This window comes from Zootermopsis nevadensis, unplaced genomic scaffold (assembly GCF_977971745.1).
Source record: "Zootermopsis nevadensis isolate Lab colony 2312 unplaced genomic scaffold, Znev_1.0 Znev_ptg000061l, whole genome shotgun sequence".
Lineage (NCBI taxonomy): Eukaryota > Metazoa > Arthropoda > Insecta > Blattodea > Termopsidae > Zootermopsis > Zootermopsis nevadensis.
The window spans coordinates 9,869,444-9,892,742 of NW_028259192.1; the positions used below are offsets into that span (position 1 = coordinate 9,869,444).

At 37.2% G+C, this 23,299-nt stretch overlaps 1 protein-coding gene across 6 annotated transcripts in view; it reads left to right on the forward strand.

Annotated features, from left to right (window-relative positions):
• The window catches only part of LOC110837857 (uncharacterized), a 64,273-nt gene extending 45,164 nt beyond the window's left edge, over positions 1 to 19,109 (forward strand). For 3 of the 6 annotated variants that reach the window (XM_087340815.1, XM_087340814.1, XM_022080469.2), the window contains one exon: positions 245 to 19,109. In XM_087340815.1, the coding sequence (XP_087196941.1) occupies positions 245 to 357 (113 nt within the window). In that variant the 3' untranslated portion in view covers positions 358 to 19,109. The remainder of the gene's footprint in view (positions 1 to 244) is intronic. The other 3 variants (XR_015532690.1, XR_015532689.1, XR_015532691.1) reach the window with 3 other exon arrangements.
• Positions 19,110 to 23,299: the final 4,190 nt, after the last annotated feature.

Genomic DNA, 23,299 nt, shown 5'->3' on the forward strand with positions numbered 1-23,299 from the left:
CTCCTCCTCCTCCTCCTCCTCCTCCCTACCTCGCTCAATCGGCGAACAAAAAATTTGCTCTAAAGCGAATACTGTTAATTGAAGTCGATCTAAATTAATTGATCTTATTAAAATGAAATTACATTTTTCTAACACGAGTTTTATGGGGTTACCCGCGTATGAAGCAGGCAGACAGTGGACAAGTCCAACATAATACTGAGACGTTCGCTGTAAACAATGCTGAGCAATGTGTTGTGTGTCCTAGGGCCAGTGAACACCAGGAAGAGAGGGCGCTGGCATTCGAGAGCGCGGGGTTTCTTCATGAGAGTATTTGCCTCGCTGTGTCTCTGCAACTCCAACGGCGCCAAGGGATCGTAATGGCGCGGATCTGCACCACGGCGGAATGAAGAAAAGTGATTTTTACTAAGATCGCTTTTTATGCTGGCTGTCGTAATGGGAACAGTATTTCCGGAGCTATGAAGTTGCATGTTGCACGGTTCGGACGCGACTCTTAATTTTACATTTATTTTTGATCTGTTGTGTATCTGACATTTCTGACGATTAACATGTGGGGCATATTATGTCAAAAGCCGACACAGACCATGGAAGTGTTTTAGTTTTGTTAGTAAATTGAGTTGTCTATATTTCTAAAGCCGTCTAGATTCTCATCTACTATTTAAGGTAAATATGTTGTAATTTTTTTCAGATACCTGGAGTAATTTATTTTTGTTGTGTACACCTAACCAAAATTAGCGTTATTGTGAATATCTAACGATATTAATAATTAATTTCGTCTTTCCCATTCTACGCTCATTTTCTCGTGTTATGTAGAGTCGACAAACCTGCAGGTGTTTTATGTAAATACCATTTATGTACATTACGTTGTTTACTTACGCATCGTGAAACGACTTCCTTAAATTTGGCTCTAATGAATCAAAATATAGGCTATAATTTGGAAGGTCTTACCCGGGTTCCACGACGCGATGTACTGCAAGCTCAAATGTCTCATTATCATTTAATACACTTAGAGGTTTGAATTGTGTCATCCCTCGCCAGTTTCCTGCCTGTGAATTTCCTCACCCACTGGAAATTAAATATGTTTAATACATTTCAGAAGGTAATAATATCAAGTTTTCTCAGGACTTCGTTTTATTTAAAACTGGTGGAAATTCTGTAAACCATTAATACCAAGAACCAAAAGTTCACATTGCAAGGAAATTTAGCATCACGTAACCAGTTCATATTGTTGCCCTAAATAGATCCGTGTGTGTAAGAATTTGATTTACGTCCTATATTTCCTAGTTTCTCTCCAGTTATCAATCAAGTAGACTACATTTTCTCCTAGGCTAGACAACCCACTTTGGCATTTTATAACTTTGCAAGAAGGCGGTCAGCGATGTTTGACGGTATCTGTAGGCGGCGGAATGTGTCTGTATAGACCAGTGGTATTCAACCTTTTTTGTTCGCTTACCCCCCAGATATAATTTCTCTTCCAACTTTGTACCCCCAAAGATGTTGGTGTAAAATTCAAGTTATACATAGTATATAATCTACATCTAAAGCAAATTAAATAAATTACATTACTGAATATTCAGTGTTTATCATAAAATAATATATATATTTTAAATTTCACGTACCCCCTAAGATGTCTTCGCGTACCCCCGGGGGCACGCGTACCTCAGGTAGAACATCACTGGTATAGACAATGTTCACATGCCATTAATAAACTATTGTTACCCCACTTCGAATAGCATCTGGACCACCAGCTTTTACCTCCTATGAATGACCCATTTTTCTCGAACATTTTATGTTTAAACTTTATAAAAATAAAATCACGCCAACATTCAGCATAGACAACTTTTATTTAGATAATATAATGTAATTATTATATACAAAGTTAAATTTGTTTTCTGTATGTGATCATCGCGTTATATTGGCAGAAAAGCGAGGTTCGTGTTGCTTACAAGTAGTACTCTACCCTTAATACGTATTAAATAAAAGGCGAAGAGTCTCAGCCGTTTTCGGACGTTGTAATAAAAAGAAATAATTCTCAAACCCCGCCGGGAATTGAACTTTAGCCAAATGCCAGATTAATGCTCGTTCCCGTTTGGACCTTTGTGTTAATACCGTTTAGTTGTAATTATTGCAGTTCATGATTTTATTTACTTGAATGTATTCTACGTCCGTAGTGAGACATCCTAAAACTTTGAGAAAGTCTGGCGCAGAAAAATTGTCGACTGTGAATAAAAATAATGATGACATGTAAACAGTTACCGCACCACGCCATCTGTACATCTGTACCTCGTTTCTTAAAACCACAAAAATTGTATCAAATTTAAAATTTTTATGTTTTACGAAGTGAAAGCTGTTTACTACAAAACACCTCAACCCCCAGTGTGTGTATTGTGTACCTGAGACAATTGACAGTGTATATTGACGATAATAATAATAATAATTGATCATCTACTTTAGAGGATCATTTTACAGTGTTTTTACAGTACACCAGAAGGTATATAAGCTGCAAGTAGACCTACAAAGTAATCTAAGAACTTTGTACCCATTGAAGAAAACTGGCCCATTTTCTCAGCTGAACCCAGTTTGGGCAGCAAGATCTATCCCCATTATCTGGTGGCGTCAACACCGTTTGGTGTGCGTGATGTGAGGGTCCTTTAGTTAATGCATTGCCGAGATACCACCCCACTGCGTCATGGGAAACCACTGTCCTTCACGTTCCAGGGCGATGGGTTTGTTTTGTTAGCTGGCGATAGTTCGAGGTTTATAACTTCCCTATCGGTCCTTCCGGGATTCGAACCTCAAGATTAATTGGTGGAGGCCCAGACCTGTTTCATCTACCCCTTTGATATAAGGTTAGGCCGGAATTTTTGGATTACAGGTGCTGATTTCTCGTATAAATTAACTATAGGGTCTAAGCTGTCAGATTTACATTATGTTTCAATATGAGTGATTATTATGACTTCCTAAATTAATTACATTTGCATTTAAACTGACATGCTTATCGGTCACCATTTCTACAGAAACCCCGGTGTACATGAATGTGGTTCTTAGTCCTACACAATAAACACTGGTAATTGAAAGCAACAGAATAATTACTACATTTATAAGACAAAGATTAAACATTAATTAACTACTATTGTGCTAGTTAGCTGAAATGATCGACTCTTGTTAGATTGATTGTTGTTCTGGACGATACATTAATTAGTCAATTAATCAAGGGTTGAGTTAGTATGTACAATGTCTGAATCTTTTCCGGGCTTCCACTTCACTCGTCTCCCCAACTCCTTCCAGTTACCTGCTGATTTCTCACGTGACTTGTTCTTCGTCGTGAATTCACTGTGGTCCTTCCAGAAATGTTTATAAGGGGAACGTGGGGTCACTGACCACTGCTAATTATGCGGTCATCGAAGACCTACAGTACATCCAAACTTATATACGTCATATGAGCTATTGCAGAATTCAGCTCGAAAACACTGTATAGCCTTTTTTCTTCTGTTAACTCGGCGAGAAATTGGCTTTGGATGTTGTTCACGTACTTGGCAGGATTAACTGTATTGTAAAAGATCCAGTTATCCTGAGTGAATTTATCGCATGCCAAACACAATTCTTTCCATGAGAAGGAAGTTTGTGAACAAATCTTGTATTTTACGCATTCCAATTCCAATTATGTTGAGAATTCACCTCTCCGCGTAAGGAAAACCAGGCATTATCGGAAAAAACACATTGTGCATCAACTTCTCAGTCCGTCATGTCATTCCAAAGAAACCAGTTACAAAAATTTATTTTCCCAACCAGATCGTGTTCCTTCAAAGCAAGAATTACAGTTGTCTTATATGGTCGCGGATTTAAAAGTTGTTTTTCTTTGGCCCATAATGTAGGTTTTATTGAAAAGCCTTTCTCCGCTAGTCGTTTAAGAAATTTTCTTAGTGAAGATTCAGATCCAGCACCTATGTTCTCCAATATCGATTCTATCAACACAGTTCGTTTTCTATCTGACTTTTTGCCTGGCAATGATTTCGTTTTTTAAAAAAAAATATTGACCAGGTTCTCCTGGAAGTTTGCCCAGAATTTTTTTATACATATTCTGACAGACTATTATTTGAGATACAGTTGTACTAAACACACCCGCTGTTCAATAGTATACCACACTCAAGCCATGTTGTACAGCACTGAATTGTTGATCGATAAATCCGTTAACAGAGTTAAACAAACGCAATGATTCATGGCGGACGTGTGGTGTTACCGTCTGGTACTGCTGCATAAACGCGGCAGACCGGGGCATGGCCGGCCGCCTCCGCGGCAGCGGCTTCTCGGTCAAACAGGAAGTTGTTTACTCGGTATGAAGGCTGAGTCCAGGCTTCTTTTCCATCCCATCGCAGTACACAATGTTACAACACCACTAAATGTGCTCCACCAGTCGAAAAAACTGAAATCTTGTTTGTTCGATCTACATTGCGTCTATGAAGTATTGTTGGAATCAAAGTGTGATGCTGTTATTGTGCATTGTGCCGCCAGAAGAAGCAGTATCATATGTCCAAAGTGGCACCGTAGGCCTAGTCCTAAAGCTGTTTATGTGACCGGTAAAAGAACTAAGTTAACTCTATGGTATATCGTCTTTAAATTTATTATAATTTAATTTGTTTTACAGATATAATAGATACATTTAGACATGCTAATTCAGAGTTCCTTTTGCATGCCCGTATACCTACTTGTTTCAACTATTATCAATTTAATATAACAGTGTGCAGTACAAGACAATATATAAAGTGATTAAAAATAAAAGTGTTATTGTGTGTAAAATTCTATCCACTGCTTGGGCTATAGGTTATGTGTTGTGTTAGGAAAGACGTCATTACGAACATAACCTATTCTTAGGTAACAACATGCAGTAGAACATCCCTGTCTAATTATATCACGGCTCAACACAGAAATCGTTATTTGCATTGCTCCCAGGAATATAAACGTAATAAATGTTCAATGTTGAACCATGGTAACGCCTTCCAAACAGCCTCCGTTTTATTGTTCGTGAGTGTTGCTGTAGCCTTCGGTCTTCTTCGTTGCTGGTTACTTTATGAACAAAAGAGAATTCATGTTGTAGGAGCCATTCATACTTCGTAAGTAATAAGTGTGCTGGAAGATAGCAATCCATGTTTGTCCTGTGTGTCACAAATTTGTTTTAACCAGGTTGAACATACTGGGTAATTATAAACTTACAATACTTATAGTAATTACAGTAATTATAAACTTTCACGTCGAATACAAGTGATAAAATCTTCTCGTGTGGTCAACCGCGTCAATTCGAAAGAAAAATAAAATTATTCGGTGGCCGTCTGTCTCCATTATCAGGGAACGTGACGATTAATTACCAAATTGGTCTGTACATGTAGAGATTCGCATATGAAATAATTGTGGTCGGAGTTAAATCTCAGAATCTTGGAACTTAGTTCTCCTTTACCTGGAAACCGATAAACAGTAGTTACGCGTCACGTAGTTATTTGATGGCGGAGATAGACGTAGTATGCGAAACGTTTGAGTTTTGCTCCGAATTGACGCGAATAATCGCTCAACAATATTCTATATATGTATTTAACACCTTTAAACAATTTTGACTTTATTAAAATTACGAACGAGAAAATATTTAAATTTTATATTTTAAAATGATTTTATATTGCTTTTTTGTCTAGAAATCAGACTCGTGTACCCTGGAAATGAATTAACGGTTAATCCCATGGCCGCGAAATTCATCTGACGAAACCCAATTGGACGTTTGTTACGTGGCCTCGTTGTGTGACGCTTTCTGTGCCAAGCAGCATTAAAACATTGATTGTTCGTATTTCAAGAGCTATAAAACAAGCAGAAGAGGGCATGCTTAGCAGAATGTACCGAAATTAACTGTCGTCGAGACATCGGGTATGTTTCCAAAGCAGCACACACAGAACACTGCTAAAACAAACTTTAAGATTTACACTGATTTTCGTGGTGGCTGTCATTTTGCACGTTTCACATCGCTGCCTTCAACAGAACCAGAACTTCTCATTTTTAAAGTTTATTCTGTAAGTTTATACTTATCCTGTACTAAATTGTGACAATACAACTATGAAGTTTTAATTCTTTAATAGTTATGATTTCATGTTTCAAGGGATGTAACTAAATGACTTGGCCGACATGTACTTCCAGTAGACAATATTCCGTTTGTAATTCTTGGCCGAATTTGTTGGTCATAAAGTGTATAGATTTCAGAAACATCAGTTTATGAAGTGAAAAGAACTTTATATTTTGTCGTCAGTGAAATTTAAGGATGTGGTACCATCAAATTACAAACACAGTGAAAAAAAATTGTCAGTGGAACCACGGTTCCGGAGAATTTGACGTAAATACGTCTATACGGAAAGGAAGTTTATATATTGGCTTTATTCTATTATGTAATGTAACGTTTCCTAGGTAACAATAATGCCGAGTAAACAGATGACGTTTCCTAGGTAACAACAATGCCGAGTAAAGACGACGTTCCCTAGGTACACTTGTTACACTTTTTCGTTTCCTTTTTTCGTTACACTTTTTTGCCGAATGACCCTTCCTTATAGACGTATTTACGTCAAAAAAATTGTTTGTAACTAACGTTTTTATTTCCTTGAAAATGAAACGTTTACGAAATACGTATGTATGGAAACATTGATACTAATCCACAATGTTCACTCGCTTTTACACGTTGGTAGTTATCAACGTTGTGCATTCTGGAGTGTGTATGGTATTATAATTAAACTCTGATTTGTAAAGAATAATGTATGCTGTGTGTCTGGAAACACATTGGTCCCTTGCCAATGCACACTAACCTACATGTTCTGTCTGTACAATCACGCCATTGATTTCTATTTCAGATCAAGTATTGGATAACAGTTTATGATAATTGAAACAGAACATAGAACGAGGAATGTTTTAGTTCAACTTTTTCTTCTGTAGTTGTTATTTCCTATTACAGTAGAGTCTCGATTATCCGACATTGCCTCATCTTCTAAATTCTGTGTACTCGGTTATTATAGACGTACTAATAGTTAGTCGCTGGCGTGACCTTGCCGCAAAGAAAAGGAAGGAGGCTCAGAAGCAAATACCCATTGCTACTTTCTTTGAAAAAATAACTCTTTAATTTACAAATTTAAGTTATGTTTAATTTCTTTTTAGATTTTTGACATTTTCGATTATCCGACTGCACTTCGACCCTGTTTAAAACAGATAATCGAGACTCTACTGTATTTTAATAAGAGTAGCAACAGTTACTTTGAATACGAATATGATAATTATTGTTTTACTGTGCTACGCAGCAATGTGCAAGTTTTTGTTACATTCAATCGATTATTATTCTCTGTGTGTGAAACAACAGGGACCAATGAAATACGCACGAGTGGTACTGGTCTGACAGTACTGTAGGTATCAATCAAAGCTGGACCAATGCTAGTATAATGTAGTATGTTTATATCATGACTCATTGTGGTCATACAGGTGCTTACTGGTGATTTTTGTAAGTGTACATGAGAGTATTTTGATGGTATGATTGATGTGATGTAGTTTGTTGTTTCGATATTCGCTGGCGGAATGCGTAAATCTATTCAAAGAGTTGTCTGCTCTTCCAAAAGATAGAGGCAGTTTGCAGGTGGGTCGATTAGTACAAGAAACTAGTCTATTGACAGATTTGTTGTTCAAAATTTGACATCAACTGTCGATTGTTCTAAAAATGTCATTACTCCTGACGTAATTAAAATAAGGATCTAAGATTAAGATGAGGACTTAAGTATATACAGGGTGACTCAGAGAACAGCTTTCGAATAGGAATCCATGTATTCCGAAGTTATCCTGAGTCAGTCGAGGCCATTGAAGGTAGGGAAGTCTGATAACATAGCCCTGAAATAATAGTACTTTGCTATCCTCCTACTAGCTTAATTTTGTTTTTTATTAATGTACAAGGATTACATTAGCAATCTTACAAACCAAATTATTTGAGCGGTATGTTATCAATGGCCTCAACTGACTCAGGATAACTTCGGAGGACATGGATTCCTATTCGAAATTTGTTCTCTCTGAGTCCCTCTATACACTCCTTCAGTTTGGCCCTAACCTTTTGAATCACCCTGTATAAACGTGAACGGTTACTAATAACCAGAAAGCAAAGGTTTTTAGAATGTTCACATATGCTATTTTTTGCTTTGAATTGTATTGAATGGATTAACAGAATTCATTCTAGCTCAAAATGTAACTTACATAACATAAGATTATTTTTCCTTTACGAATTAACTGTAACTTTGTCTGAATCACTTTCAGGTGTTGTGAAATTTTCACAACAAAAACAAAATTGGATTGAACTAACGTCATTATTCAGTTATTGTTGGGTAAATTGGCGCGTGCGGTTTCAATCAAACGGCCCCGTGGAAGGTGAGCGTTTGAATGATTTTCTTGTGGTTGTCTTTTGTTTTAAATCCTTGCTGACACCGTGTGATCTGATTAATTTAGTCCTCAGCACATTTACGAGGTTAATATTGTTTGAAATTAACCCCATAAACGAGATTTTGCGAAAATAACACAAGTAGAATTTGTTTTGTCTGTAACTTACAGTTGTCTCCTTCCTCCTGCACATAAACTAAATTATAATTATAATGTATGTATACTTCTTAAATATTTTAGTGAAGTAATTAGAAGAATTGAGTTTGTGGTACGCGATTTATTTATCGATTTATTGACTGATTCTAAACTGTCGATTAATTGATAAATGCAGTGTCTTTCTTTTTTCTCTCGCTTTATAATCGATCGACTGCCCCATAAAACATGCTACTGCTATGTTTATTTCAGTTCGTGTGTTTATGACAGGAGTCTCTTTGGGTAGTAAATACGTGGCCCTGCCATACGCCTTGTTCTATTCTTGTGTTATGATGAGTTATACAACTGCATGTAATTAACATTTGGTATATGTAAATCAGCTTTGTTGCATTTATATTTCAGCCTGTCTGACGTAACCTTATTTCAAAGAAATTAGTTTACAACCGGCAAACAGACAGTTCGATGTTCATACCTCAGTGATTTCTTATCTGACAGGATATCCATTACCCACCATGCATCTCTGCAGACAGTAGAACAGAAAAACTTCGTACCATGTCCCGTTTGTAAGTAAAGCATAAGAATATACATACATGTTCTGGACCAATGCAGAATAAATTTCTTTCCTGTAATTATAATATACTACACTTTTGGGAGAGATTATTCACATAAAAATTTATAATTAAAATTATGAGAAATTTCTAACCGATGTATTTTCTTCAATAAAATGCACAGTATTATATGAAACGGTAAAGTACATCTAGTCAGCGAACTGAATACTGAGAACGTTTGGTTTGTTGGCTGTTGGTTTATTAGTTAGGGCCATTAATAGGTAATGCAAATTCGCAAGTCTCGCGGAAGTGATTCACGTTCGATCATAATTATGTGAACATGTGAAAATTTCTTTCTTTCTTTCTCTCAGCCTCTTGTAACCGTAGGTATCGAGGTTTTTATTTATTTGATTAATCTATTTGTACAGTGGATGAGTGATAAGCCAGACGCAAGGCCTCTACCTATACAAACACAGAAAGACGCGGACAAACATCCATGCCTTGAGTGGGACTCGAACCCGCGGTCCCAGCGGCCAGGCACACGAGATCCATGCCTCAGACCGAGTGGCCACTGCGGCCGGCACATGTGAAAACAAAACATCAAAACATAACACACGTGAATAAAATTCGATGATGAACTTGTGTGTGAGAGAGGAATTTTAATTAACGAAAGATGAGCTATTGCCCTATTATAAATACAAAGTGCGAATTTTGGCCACAATGTCTTATAAAAATTCGTGGAACACTTAAAACCTTGTAGCGACACAACGGTTGTTGAGTACTGGCGTATGTTGATAGCTGTCGACGTATGTTTATTATAGTGCCATTCGCTAAAGTGGTAAATTGAAAACATAGGATGAAGTCCATATAGTTTATTTATTTATTATATGTAGTATACGTGTAAGGAAGGTTTTTATGTTGTGGGATGTTTCAAATATTTGAATTGATATTATTCTTGTTTGTTGATAAGACGAAATCATTTCCTCTCGCTAAAGGCTGCAGGTTTTGAGCAACAAAACCAGTGCAGTGTTTATGATCAAATAATGCAGGTACTTATCTAAGTTCTTTTGAAACTGTTGTCATTTGTTGCCCCTGGCAACTAAACGCGATGCTCTATCAAGTATTTTGGAGACCGGGTTCTCTAAAAAGAAATCAGTTATGATTCTTTATATAATAATCAGTATTATTATACAAATATTTCATATTACTACAATTGAATTTAAGCACTTGGAATATTTTGTACATTAGCCTAACATGTTTCGACTTAATTTCACCATCTTCAGAGGCGTCATCTATATGTGAAGTATTAAAGATTTACATTAAATGCCTACATTAATCTTAAAATTAGTACAATGTCCTTAATTTGATTAGTTTAAAACGCTAAACATGTCAGTTTATTACATGTTTTCTTATATATAATTGCTATTTTTCTTGATTTAAAGTTTCTTTATGCTTTGTTTTCCTGTGGTATGTATAGGCCTGTCTCGTGTTTGCCGCAAATATAACGTAATGTAGTTTTATTATAATTGTTTGGATGATTTCATTTAACTTGTAAATTATATTAATAATTTCTGACCTAAGTTGATACCTACTTATTGATATGTTATCTAGTATTTAGTACTTGCTTTCTGATGTATTACTAACGTAATTTGCTTCCCTATTGTTCCTTTCATCTGTTTGAATTACGTGAATGGATCGGCCATAACATGAAACCTGCGTACTACATACTCAGGATTGTGTTCCACACTAGAGTCACTTTTCCACAAAGTCGCCACTCACATTCAGACATTTACTTATCCGACCGGTTTAACAGTTTATTGATTCCATCTTGGAAGAACTGGGTGCCTTCTGCCTGGAGCCATGCCTGTATTGCTTGCATGACCTGAAAATCCGGTTAGAATTGACGACCAGGGAAACGTTCTTCAATGGTAGACACCGGAGCCACATCGGGACTGTAAGGTGGATGACTGTGAAGAATCTGACACTCGTGAGACGAGTTTCAAACAACCAGCACCTTGGGATGTCAAGGAATTCCCGACTTACACTGTGACAACTTAACGACGAGTTTACTCGAGAAATCCATTTGACAGGCAGAAAACGAATCATTGATCGAACTTCACTACAGACCACTCCTGCAACGGTAACACCAATTCAAAACAGCTGTTGTGGCTCTCTTCATGCAACTATTGGCACCTATTGACTATAATGTGGACCTCTGTCCTCCGGGTTTATGTTGTCACGTTCAATATTCAGATCCAAATGTAGACATGTCTGAAATACATTCATAAAAGTAGCTCTGCGTTTTGCCCTCGTATCTCGAGACAAGGTCCACAGATTTGAAATCACCAAGGATTTTCACCAGTGGGGCACAGTGAAGCATCTTATATGACGTCAAACTATTTTCTAGGAAATTTAATCCATTCTGTACACATTTGACGACGTGTATTCGCCAGTTCGGATTATAAAGCCCAGATGTGCATGGATGCCAGTGGCTACCACGTTCAGCATCTGATGTGACGCGGTGCAGTTTCACAAGAAGTAAGATTTATAGGCCTAGTTACAATATTATCATCGTTATCAGTGCATAAATAATGGCTTATTGCCGAAGGTCTGAAGCCTGTAGCGAGAGAATGGGTCAGATATTAATGTTTCACTCTACTTCTTCGTCTTTCCTTGTGAGCGTCTACCTAAAGTGTATAATAATATGTCATTAGCTCACGTGTCTTATTAGATGTCGGTGCGAGTCCGCTGAATTCTTCCACTTTGTCATGGAAAGATCATGAACAAATGGACAGACGAGGAAACGTATTAATATCAAGCAGTAAATGCCACATTTTTAAGGATTTATAAAATTATGTAATTGTTTTAGTATGATGTTGATTTGCGATATCTTTTCGGGAAGTAAAAAAATTGAAAATGTACATCGGGGTAGAAATATTCTTTGACTCATACCTACACAATTTAATTTTTCCTTAAAACACAGAGATTCAAGAGGAATTGGTAGAACTTTTAAAATGAATTCCTCAGTATCACTTATAGGTGTATTTTGTACATGTCATTATCTGACCCATAATAGGGGGTCATTGGTGGACTTCTGTGAACACAGTAATGGATAGTAATATTCCGTAAAAGGTGAGAAATTTCTTGAACAGCAATTCATTTATCGGCTTTCCAAGAATAATTTTGTTCCATGGAGTTCGTTGGCTGACTAGACAGACGCCCAACATTTACCAGGAAAACCTGTGAGGTACCGCTGTGTCTGAAACACATGATAGTTGATTCATTGGTAATATAATAATTCTGTATCAACTCTGATAGTTAACCTTTAGCGTCTAATGAGACTAATCGTTATGCGCTGTAAAAATTTGGAATGCGAGGTTTGTGATCAGTTTTACTACTTTTGTCAGGCATTCTCTCGGAACTACTGAGGAGAGCCACGAATGAATTCTGTATAACCGGAGGTCCAACAGACTGGTATCGAACACAGTTCAAGCGTGATGGCGCTGAGCCGGTCACGTCGATCGTAATGAGGTTGAAAAGGAGAGAATGTTAGGTTAGGTTTCATTGCAACAGTTCTTATCAATGTATGTTATATTGCGTTCTATAAGGAGAATATCACAAACTGGCGATATTTATGTTATATTTTCTACATCAGGTCAGCGACCGGGATCGAAGCTAATAATCAAAATGCCAATCAAGAAATTTCTGAAACCCGAAGAGCCCAGAATAATTCACTGGTTAGTCCACACACGCGGTTTCTTTAAGACATGTTTGAATATTCTCACGTCTACGCCAAGGTGTCTGAAGTGAATTTAAAATATGAACACAAAAGTCGGCAGGCATACCCCAGAACGGTGGGAACGGATCGTGTGATGACGGGAGCAAAGCCAAACCACATAAACGTGTATGTTAATATTCCTTGGACAGGTTTACACCATGTTTTCGCTTCTGTCTGGCTCTTGTACTTACTAGCAGACCTCATAAGTGGAACACCAGGCTACTGCATACTAAGCGTACAATTTGGGGTTAGACAGCGTCATAACGTGCAATATCAACTGCATTTATCCTTGGGTGCACCGAACCTGTACTGCAAGATTCCACGACTCTAGACAGTCTTTCTCCTTGTGCCTAGGATATATTGCCTCCTTTGGTAGCCTTCTCCCATGTAAATAAACTACTTTAATAGAGATTTTGGTACTGGTGCAAAACCAGTTTTATCGAAATTATATATTTTTCTTTGTTTTTGTCGGTACAAATTTGTGTTTGTCTATCTCCTCACTAGATAAAGAAATTTTGAAAATATACGCATAACGTAACACATAGGATTTGAGACTTTCGCCGCTAGTACAATCAATAAAATCTTCTCGGGCAATCAGCCGCATCAACTGGTTACCGTATTAAACCGACGTTTCGGGACAGTTGGTTCCCGAAACGTCGGTTTACTACGGTAACCAGTTGACGCGGCTGATAGCCCGAGAAGGTTTCATTGATAACGTAACACGTTTGGCACGTTTTATGGAATTTGACCTTTGTGAATGGCCAGGAATTTCTAGTTTGATCATCATATGTGGTTTAGTGATCAGCGTACTGGCATGGTATTTAGAATGTCCCGAATCGATCCCAGCCGTTGCTACAAATACAAAAGAGCCAGTCTGGCTTTCTGCACGTTCGGCCCTTTTTTCTGCTGTAACTGAAGCGCATGTATATAGTCGGCTTCCTCCCCCCCCCCAAATTTGAGGTGATAATCTCCTGATGTTGACAGCCCTTGTGACGTTGAGTTAACTCGATATTTTCCATCGTCCGTCTCTCCTCACTGTATTTTTTTCAGTTGTCCTCCACTGTGCCATTGTATTACCCACTTCTCTTACTTTGATTGTGGTTTCTTACTTTATAAATTACTTAGCATGCATAACGGACATATCAAAACATCATAACCAAAATGTGTCGTAATGAAGCTGTAAAATTATAAATGCTTCGATTGAATTTGGACTTGGAACGCAACCCACGTTATTTCTTATGGGAAATTCGTGTTCTTCTAATACAATTTCACTTCACTTTATACGAGCCTTTACTGAGACGAAACTGTCGTGTTAGTCAGGAAGTATATTTAAATGACTGATCTACTTCTGACATGTATTTATAAATATTACGTCTTACCTCGAATGCATAGACTTACTAAGTTTCTCAGATGGATCGAGATAACATTTTGTTGGTGATCCTTGCTATACAGCATTGAATCGATTTCCGAAGAAACAAATAAAAATAAATAAATCACTTGCAGCATCGATAACCACAAGTATAAATATAAATCACAATGATGCGGAATTTGGTTCATGATGAAAAAGTATCATCACTTAAAAGATAACAATTTTTATTTGAAATTAGTTTTTAGTTACTGGTAACATTATATCATCTAATAAAATGGCATTTTGGAGTTTGGTTTTATTATGAAGAAATAACAACAATGTATTTATTTTAATATATGTGTAAGTTCTGTATTGATTCCATTGGAGAAGAATACCTAGTAAAATACATTGTAATTCAGTAGCCACTAATGAGAAAAAGAGAGAGAGAATTTCTACAATAACATCCTGAAGACCCGCTGGATGGAAACACGGTGTTATGATTGTAATACATGACCATCCTTTTATACTTTGTGCAGACGGTAATAGAATACGTAACTCTGCTGTAGACCAGCGCTGGTGTTGGACTGGAAAGACCCGAAGTTCAGTAATATGATAACCGCGGATGTAAGCTTCGTAGTAATTTGATGACAACGTGAGACAACAGGTATGGACCTCCGGCACTTCGACTGCCAGAGGTCATTACTCAGGTCTGTGCTATGCAGTTACTTAAACAATTAATCATGTTAAAAGTTACTGGAAAAACCCAGCTACAACAAGATCAAAAGCTAAATGTCATGCGGTCGTGTCGAGGAGGTCAGTACTGAAATACGGTAACGATAATGCTAATAGTTTTATCAAGAGTATATAAAATATTTGAAATTCGTAATTGTACTGGTCTACCGGGGAAAAAATTAAACAGACAGCGGTGTATAATGTGGGTTTGATTACCGGCTTTCGGTTTCGAACCATTCCAACGTTTCGGAAAACACTGGTTTCCTGACCGAGGTTTCATCCCGAGGCCTCCCGTATACGAAGCAGGTGCGCTGACCCCAATAGGAGTATTAGTTCACATATTTACCAGTAGAGAGGGCCGCCTGACGACACAGAAGATGGGTTATTCCATATATCGATGTATCTAGGCAATTCTCCTCCTCCCCCCTCCCCAAAAAAGAGAAAATATACTTTTCTGGTGCGAACCCCTTGTTAACAGATTGGCAGCACACCCGTAGAGTGAACAGTTTTTTTATTAAATAAGAACTGTTTAAATATCAAGGAATAGAATGAGGCAACTAAAACCGAATTATAAATCCAGTAGCTACCATTACCACCATAAAATAATGAATTACTGTACCCTATCAATATTATTCGTTAGTCTAATCGGAATCTCATTTGTATTGGCAGCATGTAGCACTGGATGCTGAAATAAACAATTTGCCCATCGAAGTCTTCTGCGCGAATATTCCGTGTGACTTTGTAAGTAGTTGCCAATGTTTCGCCTCCATTTTCAGGGTAATATCATTCATTTAATTTCAGTTCCACCCCTGCGTGATAAAGATATCAGATTTCTTCAGCTAACAACACTTTGGTTCTTGCTTAGTTACATTTAAATTTTTTGGGCATTGCAAGCTGTTGTTGGTTCTCCAAATTCACCTCACATTCTAAGAACGTAAAGTCGTTTGTTTGTTAGTCTCTTTTTTCTGTTTTATTTTCCTTTATCACCGATATCGGAACATTAACAGTAGATATGCGTTATTCTACATTATACCGAGGTATATGTAGGATCTACCATGATTTGAAATCATGAATTCAGATATTTTTCATCCTTTGCCATAATTAGAACATTCATGTTTCATCAGACATCTATCTTGAGAGTCTATTCAGACTACTGTTTCTTCGTATATTTTTTACAATCTATCATTTGTTATCAGAATATAATTTAATCTAAATGACCGCATTAGCCGGCGAAGATCCGTTGAATAAACAATAAATAAACCATGGGACGAAAATAAAGTTTATGTTGTCATAAAACTTGTCTGGTCTTTATAGCCAATCCCCTAGTGCATCGTATAATTGATTTATATACTGCGTCATAGGTCGCTCATTTAGATCTCTGTGCGAAGCTGTCGAGAAGACTCGAAGCGTCTGTCCGGCGATTGACCGGGCCTAAGCCGTTCTTTGGCGACGTAACATGAACCCGAAATCCGCAATATCTATTAGACATGGACCCTGCTCATCACGCAAAGTGGTTCGATTGAAATATATGTCATAATTTACCTGGGTGGACGTTGAGTAACCACGCAGACCTCAGGATAACCTTTACCTTGGGGCGTGAATTGAATATCGGGTCTTCCAGATACTGAGCAGAAGTTACGACCACTAAAACCTCAATGTTCGCACTGGGAACTAAAGTTTCTGTTATCATGTTACCTCTGATGTTGTGTGCCACGGTTCCTTTCACTTGTAAAATATATATGTTACCGGCAATGTATAGAATGCCTGAAGTCAGTAGACAAAGTATGAAATAAATCGTAATTTTAATATTGTTTGGTTGTGCAAATTAAAATTGATCAAAGTCGATTGGGTAAGCTGTCAAGATGGAGGTTGTGCAAGATGGTCGCGAAAACACCAAGCTACTAAATCTGAACATAACAAAAGTTTTAATAATTAAAAAAATGTTTTATATACTAACCTAACCTAACAAACGTTTTGAGAATTAAAATAATTGTTTTATGTTGTTTTTGCAAATATAAAAGATAAAATAAAACTGTATAAATCGTATTATAGAAACTTCTTTATTATACACTTTGCCTAAAGTATCTGAGGCATTTTATAAAATTCCTAGGTAATCTATAGAATACCTAGGCAAAATATAAAATAAACTGTTAATTTCATACATTCCCTAAAAGTTCTAGGCATATTGTGAAATGCCTGGGCATTCCATAGAATGCCTGCATTTCATACTTTGCCTACTGACTTTAGGCATTCTATTCATTGCTGGATATCATAGTTTGCCGGTAACATATATATATATATATATATATATATATATATATATTCGTTATATGACATGTGACGTGTCACGTAACTGCAGAAAATTTCATTTTGTTGTAATAAAGGTATTAATGCAGTTAACATAAGGGTAGGATAGTTTGAAAAAAAATCTTGTCATGTTTTAATGTTTTTTTAATCAATTATTATGTGATCAACACGGGACTGAGTCGGTGAAACATTTCCGAATGTCCGTCATATACGGTGGTTTCATCTATAAGGCTACTACTAACACCAACTACTACAGCGTTGGGCTGTATTTCGCGTTTCGTACGCAGGAATGGTGTTGTCTAGCAAGGGACTATGTCTTGCGCTTGCGCAGGACTCCGCCCATAGTTTACTTTTTAGTTTGTTAGAAACTGGTTAATTGTACATTGTTTAAATTCTGCAGATGCAGTAATTAAGCAAATGATGCTGTAATAGATTATTGACATTTGTGCAACAATGGTTCATATGTTTAGGAACAAAAATGCCGTTATTTTCTTCAAATTACTTCCAAAAACCTACTACGCATTTATATGTGAGGGAACTTTAAAAATAAATAGCAGGTCTGTTATTTACGTGTCGAAGCATGAAGGTTCCTTGCAACCACAGTGCTAAGAGCTCAGTCTGACGTCTTTGAAAGCTATGTACGTAACAAATAAGCCACTTTACGTTCCAACCATCTTAGCGTGCCACTGTGTATTTTAAATGTGTATCCTGCGTTATATGATAAAAGAAAATGACTGGACTTCTGGAGAAAGGGCGGGGAATTAATTAAGTGAACTGCCGGCGTGGGTAGATTTCCACTTCTTACAATACTGAGGAGAGGAATTCTCCACATACACACGGTCCGATATGACGAGTGTCTCATCTGTTCCCTCGAACCGACGTTATTGCCTGACTTATTGTCCGGATGATGGAGACAATAAACACCTCTGAAACGTCGGTAACGGAACAAGCGAGGAAGCTATAATTAATAATAATAATAAGTAATCTGTCAGCATAATAACGGTGTAGAGTCAACTCCTAATATATGTAAAGTTTAAATAGGTAATAATAATAATATCAATATTAATATATCGACCATTAACCAAACGATAGTGACAGTAAATAGGGCCTTTCTCCTACATGTAAGTACACTCATCTATGTATTTTACACTAAATTCCTCGCTTTTATTTACATTGTTATGAAACCAAAGATTGATCAGAGTTATGCGGTTTACACATTCGTAAAAAAAAATTTACCGCTTTGACTTCAACAGCAAAAATACCTATTATGTCACAGCCTTCCGGACTGAAGCTTAACTTCACTGTTAATGAATTATCTTGAAATTGTATTAAGGTCACAAAAGAACATCACCATTGCTGACTAATTCTCCGCATATTAGACATTTTTACACTAATTACATAGAGAAGATTTATGACAGAAATTACTGTCAAGTCAAACTCTGAATGTTTTATAGTTTCTATAGCTGCTAATTCGCCAGTGCCTCTTTACGTTGAACGTTCTGTGTGGATAGATGGACATCCTGTCAGCCGCCTCTTCCAGCGTATCTTATCCGCCCATACGTCTGCTACGTCTCTCTGACCTAGTGCCATATCCTCTTTTGTAAATATATTTTTCTATTGTAAAAATATGTCAATTAAATGTATCTCTTCAGTGGTATTTTAATGTAGCATTTGTATAAACAATACCTTCCTGGTCCTGACGTGTGAAAGAGTATTGTAACAATGTGTGACAACCAACTGTGATTTTCCCTTTGTAAAACGATTGTAATTACAGCAGGGATGTTCTAATATATGGAAATATAGCAGTCAGAACTAATTAATTGCAGGAAAGATTCTGTTTAATCTGAGGGACCCAGTTCTTATGTTGCACTGGAGTGATATTTACATATGAACAAAAATAATTAATTTATTTCACAGATAACAAGCAGTCGACTGGGGTTTTAAAGATAACACAGAATCTTTCGTCTCTCTTCTGATCTAAACTTATTTCGTAGACATATGGTGTAAATCAACGGTATTGATAGAGTATGATACAAAAAAACAGGTAAAATTATAGATTTTTATACTTTATTCCTTACATTTTTAGATATCATTTGGAAAGACAAAAGATTCTGAATAGCATAATAGCAATTATTCTCCAATATTGGTCTGCCCCTATTTTTCTCGTGAATGTAATTCTGATTTTTTAACGTTACACGATGTCTGAACTTTGTCACATTTACAAAGGATTTATTAACTGCTGATACTTTTATATAATGATCCTGTCATGTAGTTTCCTGACGAGACAAGAACATGTAGGTACCCTTCTACTCGTTCGCTTCAAGACTAATTTCTTTTCTAGCTAGAACTTCTGTGTTTTCTTTGTGGCTTTATGTTCTCAGCATAGGCCAGAAGCTGATATGTCCCATTCAGTAACAGTCCCAACTTGTTCTTAGGCCTTCCTTTTGGTATATTCTAAAGCAACTTTTAAAAAGCAATGAAAACATATTCTTGTTTCAGATCATTCTGAATAGGCAATGCGCGGTAGGAGGATTAGTAACCGGTTCGAACCGACTCACAGTGTAGTAAACAGATATATAAGTCTTGGTGTCAGAGGCAGTTTCCTGAAAGGAGCATAACATTTTTTAGAAGGAAAAGTTAGGTTAGGTGAAGAAATTTCAACTCTTTCTTGGAATTTTGTTCATTAACTTCATCACAAGAGCCAAATTTACACTCTACCACCCGACTTAAATGTTCATAAAAATACAACATTCTTATCCAATTTGGTATACCAAAAGAGTTAGTGAGTCTAATAAAAATGTGCTTAAATGAAACCTGTAGCAAAATTCGAGTAGGTAAATATGTATCTGAGACATTCCTCATCAAGAACGGTCTAAAACAAGAAGATGCTTTGCTCTTTAACTTTGCGCTAAAATATGCTATCAGGAAAGTCCAAGATAGGCAGGAGGGCTTGCAATTGAATGGGACACATCAGCTATTGTCATACGCTGATGATGTTAATTTATTGGGGGACGATAAAAATACAATAAAGAGGAACACGGAAGTTTTTCTAGAGGCTAGTAGACAGGTGGGGCTAGAAGTAAATTTAGAAAAAACTAAGTACATGTTAGTATCTCGTCATCAGTAGACAGGCGGGCAAAATTATGTTAGGGTGGCTAATAAATCCTTTGAAAGGGTTACAAAGTTCAAATATTTGGAAACAACAATAACAAATAAAAATGACACTCATGAGGAAGTTAGGAGGAGGCTAAATTTCGGAAATTCAAAATATTTTGTCTTCCCGTCTGATTTCTAAGAACCTGAAAATGAAAGTATACAAAACAATAATTTTGCCTGTTGTTTTGTATGGGTAAGAAACATGGTCTCCCACTCTGAAGGAGGAACACAGATTGCAGGTGTTTGAGAATCGGGTGTTGAGGAGGATATTTGGGCCTAGGAGAGAAAACTGCATAATGATGAGCTTAAAAATCTGTACTCCTCCCCCAGGATTGTCAGGGTGATTGAGTCAATAAGAATGAGATGGGCTGGGCATGTGGCGCGCATGGATGGGACAAGAGGTGTGCACCGGGTATTGGTTGGGAAGCCTGAGGGGAAGAGACAGCTGGGGAGACCTAGACGTAGATGGGAGGATAATGTCAGGCGGGATCTATGGGAGATAGGAGTTGAAGGAGACTGGATTTTGTTGGCCCAGGACAGGGTCCGGTTGAGGGCTTTGGTTAATTCGGTGATGAACCTTAGGGTTCTGTAAGCCATCTAGTTAGTTAATTAGTTCACTTATCTTTACGTTAGTTCATGTCTTTGCCAATAGAGGACGTAGCAGGTCACCTAGCTTTGAGTTTTCGATGTTTCTACCCAAGGAGGTAAACGGGTCAGAAAATGTTCGCGGGCTCATTAGTTTATATTCCGCCAACAGATGGCGCGGCAATTCACTTATCTTTACATTAGTTCATGCCCTCGCTAATATATGGCGCGGCAGTTCACTTATCAGTTCATGTCTTTGCCAATAGAGGGAGTAGCAGGTCACCTAGCTTTGAATTTTCGATGTTCCTATCCGGGTTGAAGGATACCCAAGGAGGTAAACAGGTCAAAAAAATATTCGCGGGCTCATTAGTTTATATTCCTCCAACAGATGGCGCGGCAATTCACTTATCTTTACATTAGTTCATTCCCTCGCCAATATGTGGCGAGGCAGTTCACATATCTGCATTAGTTCATGCCCTCACTAATATATGGCGCGGCAGTTCACTTATCTCTACATTAGTTCATGTCCTCGCCACTGTATGTCACTATGGATACTACAGTAGAAAGCAAAATAGACGATGGTTTGATGAAGAATGTTCAAAATTATTAGATCGAAGAAAGCAAACAAAATTTTAAATGCTGCAGAACCCAAACGAACAAATACGTATAATCTATGTAACGTGAGACGTGAAGCTGGTAGAAGAGTTGTAATTACCGAGGAATTTCTCCGCTACGAACCTCGTACAAAATTCTATCAAACATTCTTTTGGTAAGATTAACTCCATATGCGAATGGAATTATTGGGGATCATCAGTGTGGGTTGAGACGAAACAGATCAACGATTGATCAAATCCTTTTCATTCGTCAGATACTAGAGAATAAATGGGAGTTCAGTGGGACCGTATATCAATTATTTATAGATTTCAAAAAAGCTTATGACTCTGTGAAGAGAGAAGTGCTGAACCTATAGAGAAATTGTGTAGTATATTTATTGCACCAGGAGTTCCCAAATAAGAACATTAGAAAACTGTTTTTATATTGCATGAAAAATGTTAAAACTTCAGAAAGATTTTTATATTTTTACAAAACTTGGATAAAAAGTACTCATAACAATTTGCAAGTCATGGCGTCACAACACAGAAGACCACAATCAACATTTTCACTGCTGTGAGGGTATCCGTCCTGTGGGGCGGGGGGGGGGGGGGGGGCGCAGCACATTGTTCGACAACTAGTTTTATTTCAACACTGAAGATGGATGCGATATGAACATTTCCGAAAATTTGGTATACACCTTCAGGACAACACAGCTTCACAAACCGGATGACCGCAATCGACATGATCTTATATAGTTTCTGTTTCGTCAGTGTTCGGATGATAAACTGTTACATCACACACACAACCAGCTACACCTAGTTCTTCTAGGTGAATATATTAGCCATTTTAAACTGGGTCTAGGCTGGATGACCAGAGTATAGTTGATCTGTAACTAACGGGACTTCGTGCCTATGAAAATGTTAACTATTCTGACTCCCAGTTTGATGATTAGACCAAGCGAATACGTACTCTTACAACATAAGTTTAATAAATATATTTGCTAGGGGAAGCATGATATCCCCACAATACATGAGTTTCTTGTTAAGAAATTTGTCTTCAGACTCAAAGTGAGGACCAAAATAAAAGACAAATTTTCACAAGAAGAGAACAACACTGTAACAAGTATATTTCTCACACACTGTTTTTAGACTAGTCACTTGGTTACAACTGGTAAGTTAAACTTTATAGTACTGTTGACACGCCCATATAGCACAACTCGCAAAACTACATTTTTGTATATTTTAATCTTTGTATTTTATATGAAACGGGAGGACGAAAGATTTTGGGCTGAATAACAGAAAGCATTCCCTGAATTTAATCTTACCTGTTGTGTCGTCTCCAAATACTTGAATTTTGTCACATTTTCGAACGATCAATTATCTCATATACTTATATTCTGGTCCTGTCCCGAATTCTGATACCGAGACTTCATCATATACTTTGTCTTTTCTACATTTATTTCTAGACTCAACATCCCTACTAGCCCTTAAGAGTGTTTGTGTGTTCACTTTTATAGTATTTATATTATCGCTTAATAAATCTATATCATCAGAATAGACCAACGGCTGATGTGTCCCATTCAATTCCAAACCGCTCTGATTTAAAAGCAGCAGCGATAAAGCATCTCCCTGTTTCAGGTCATTCTGAATAGGAAATGTATCGCACAAACGT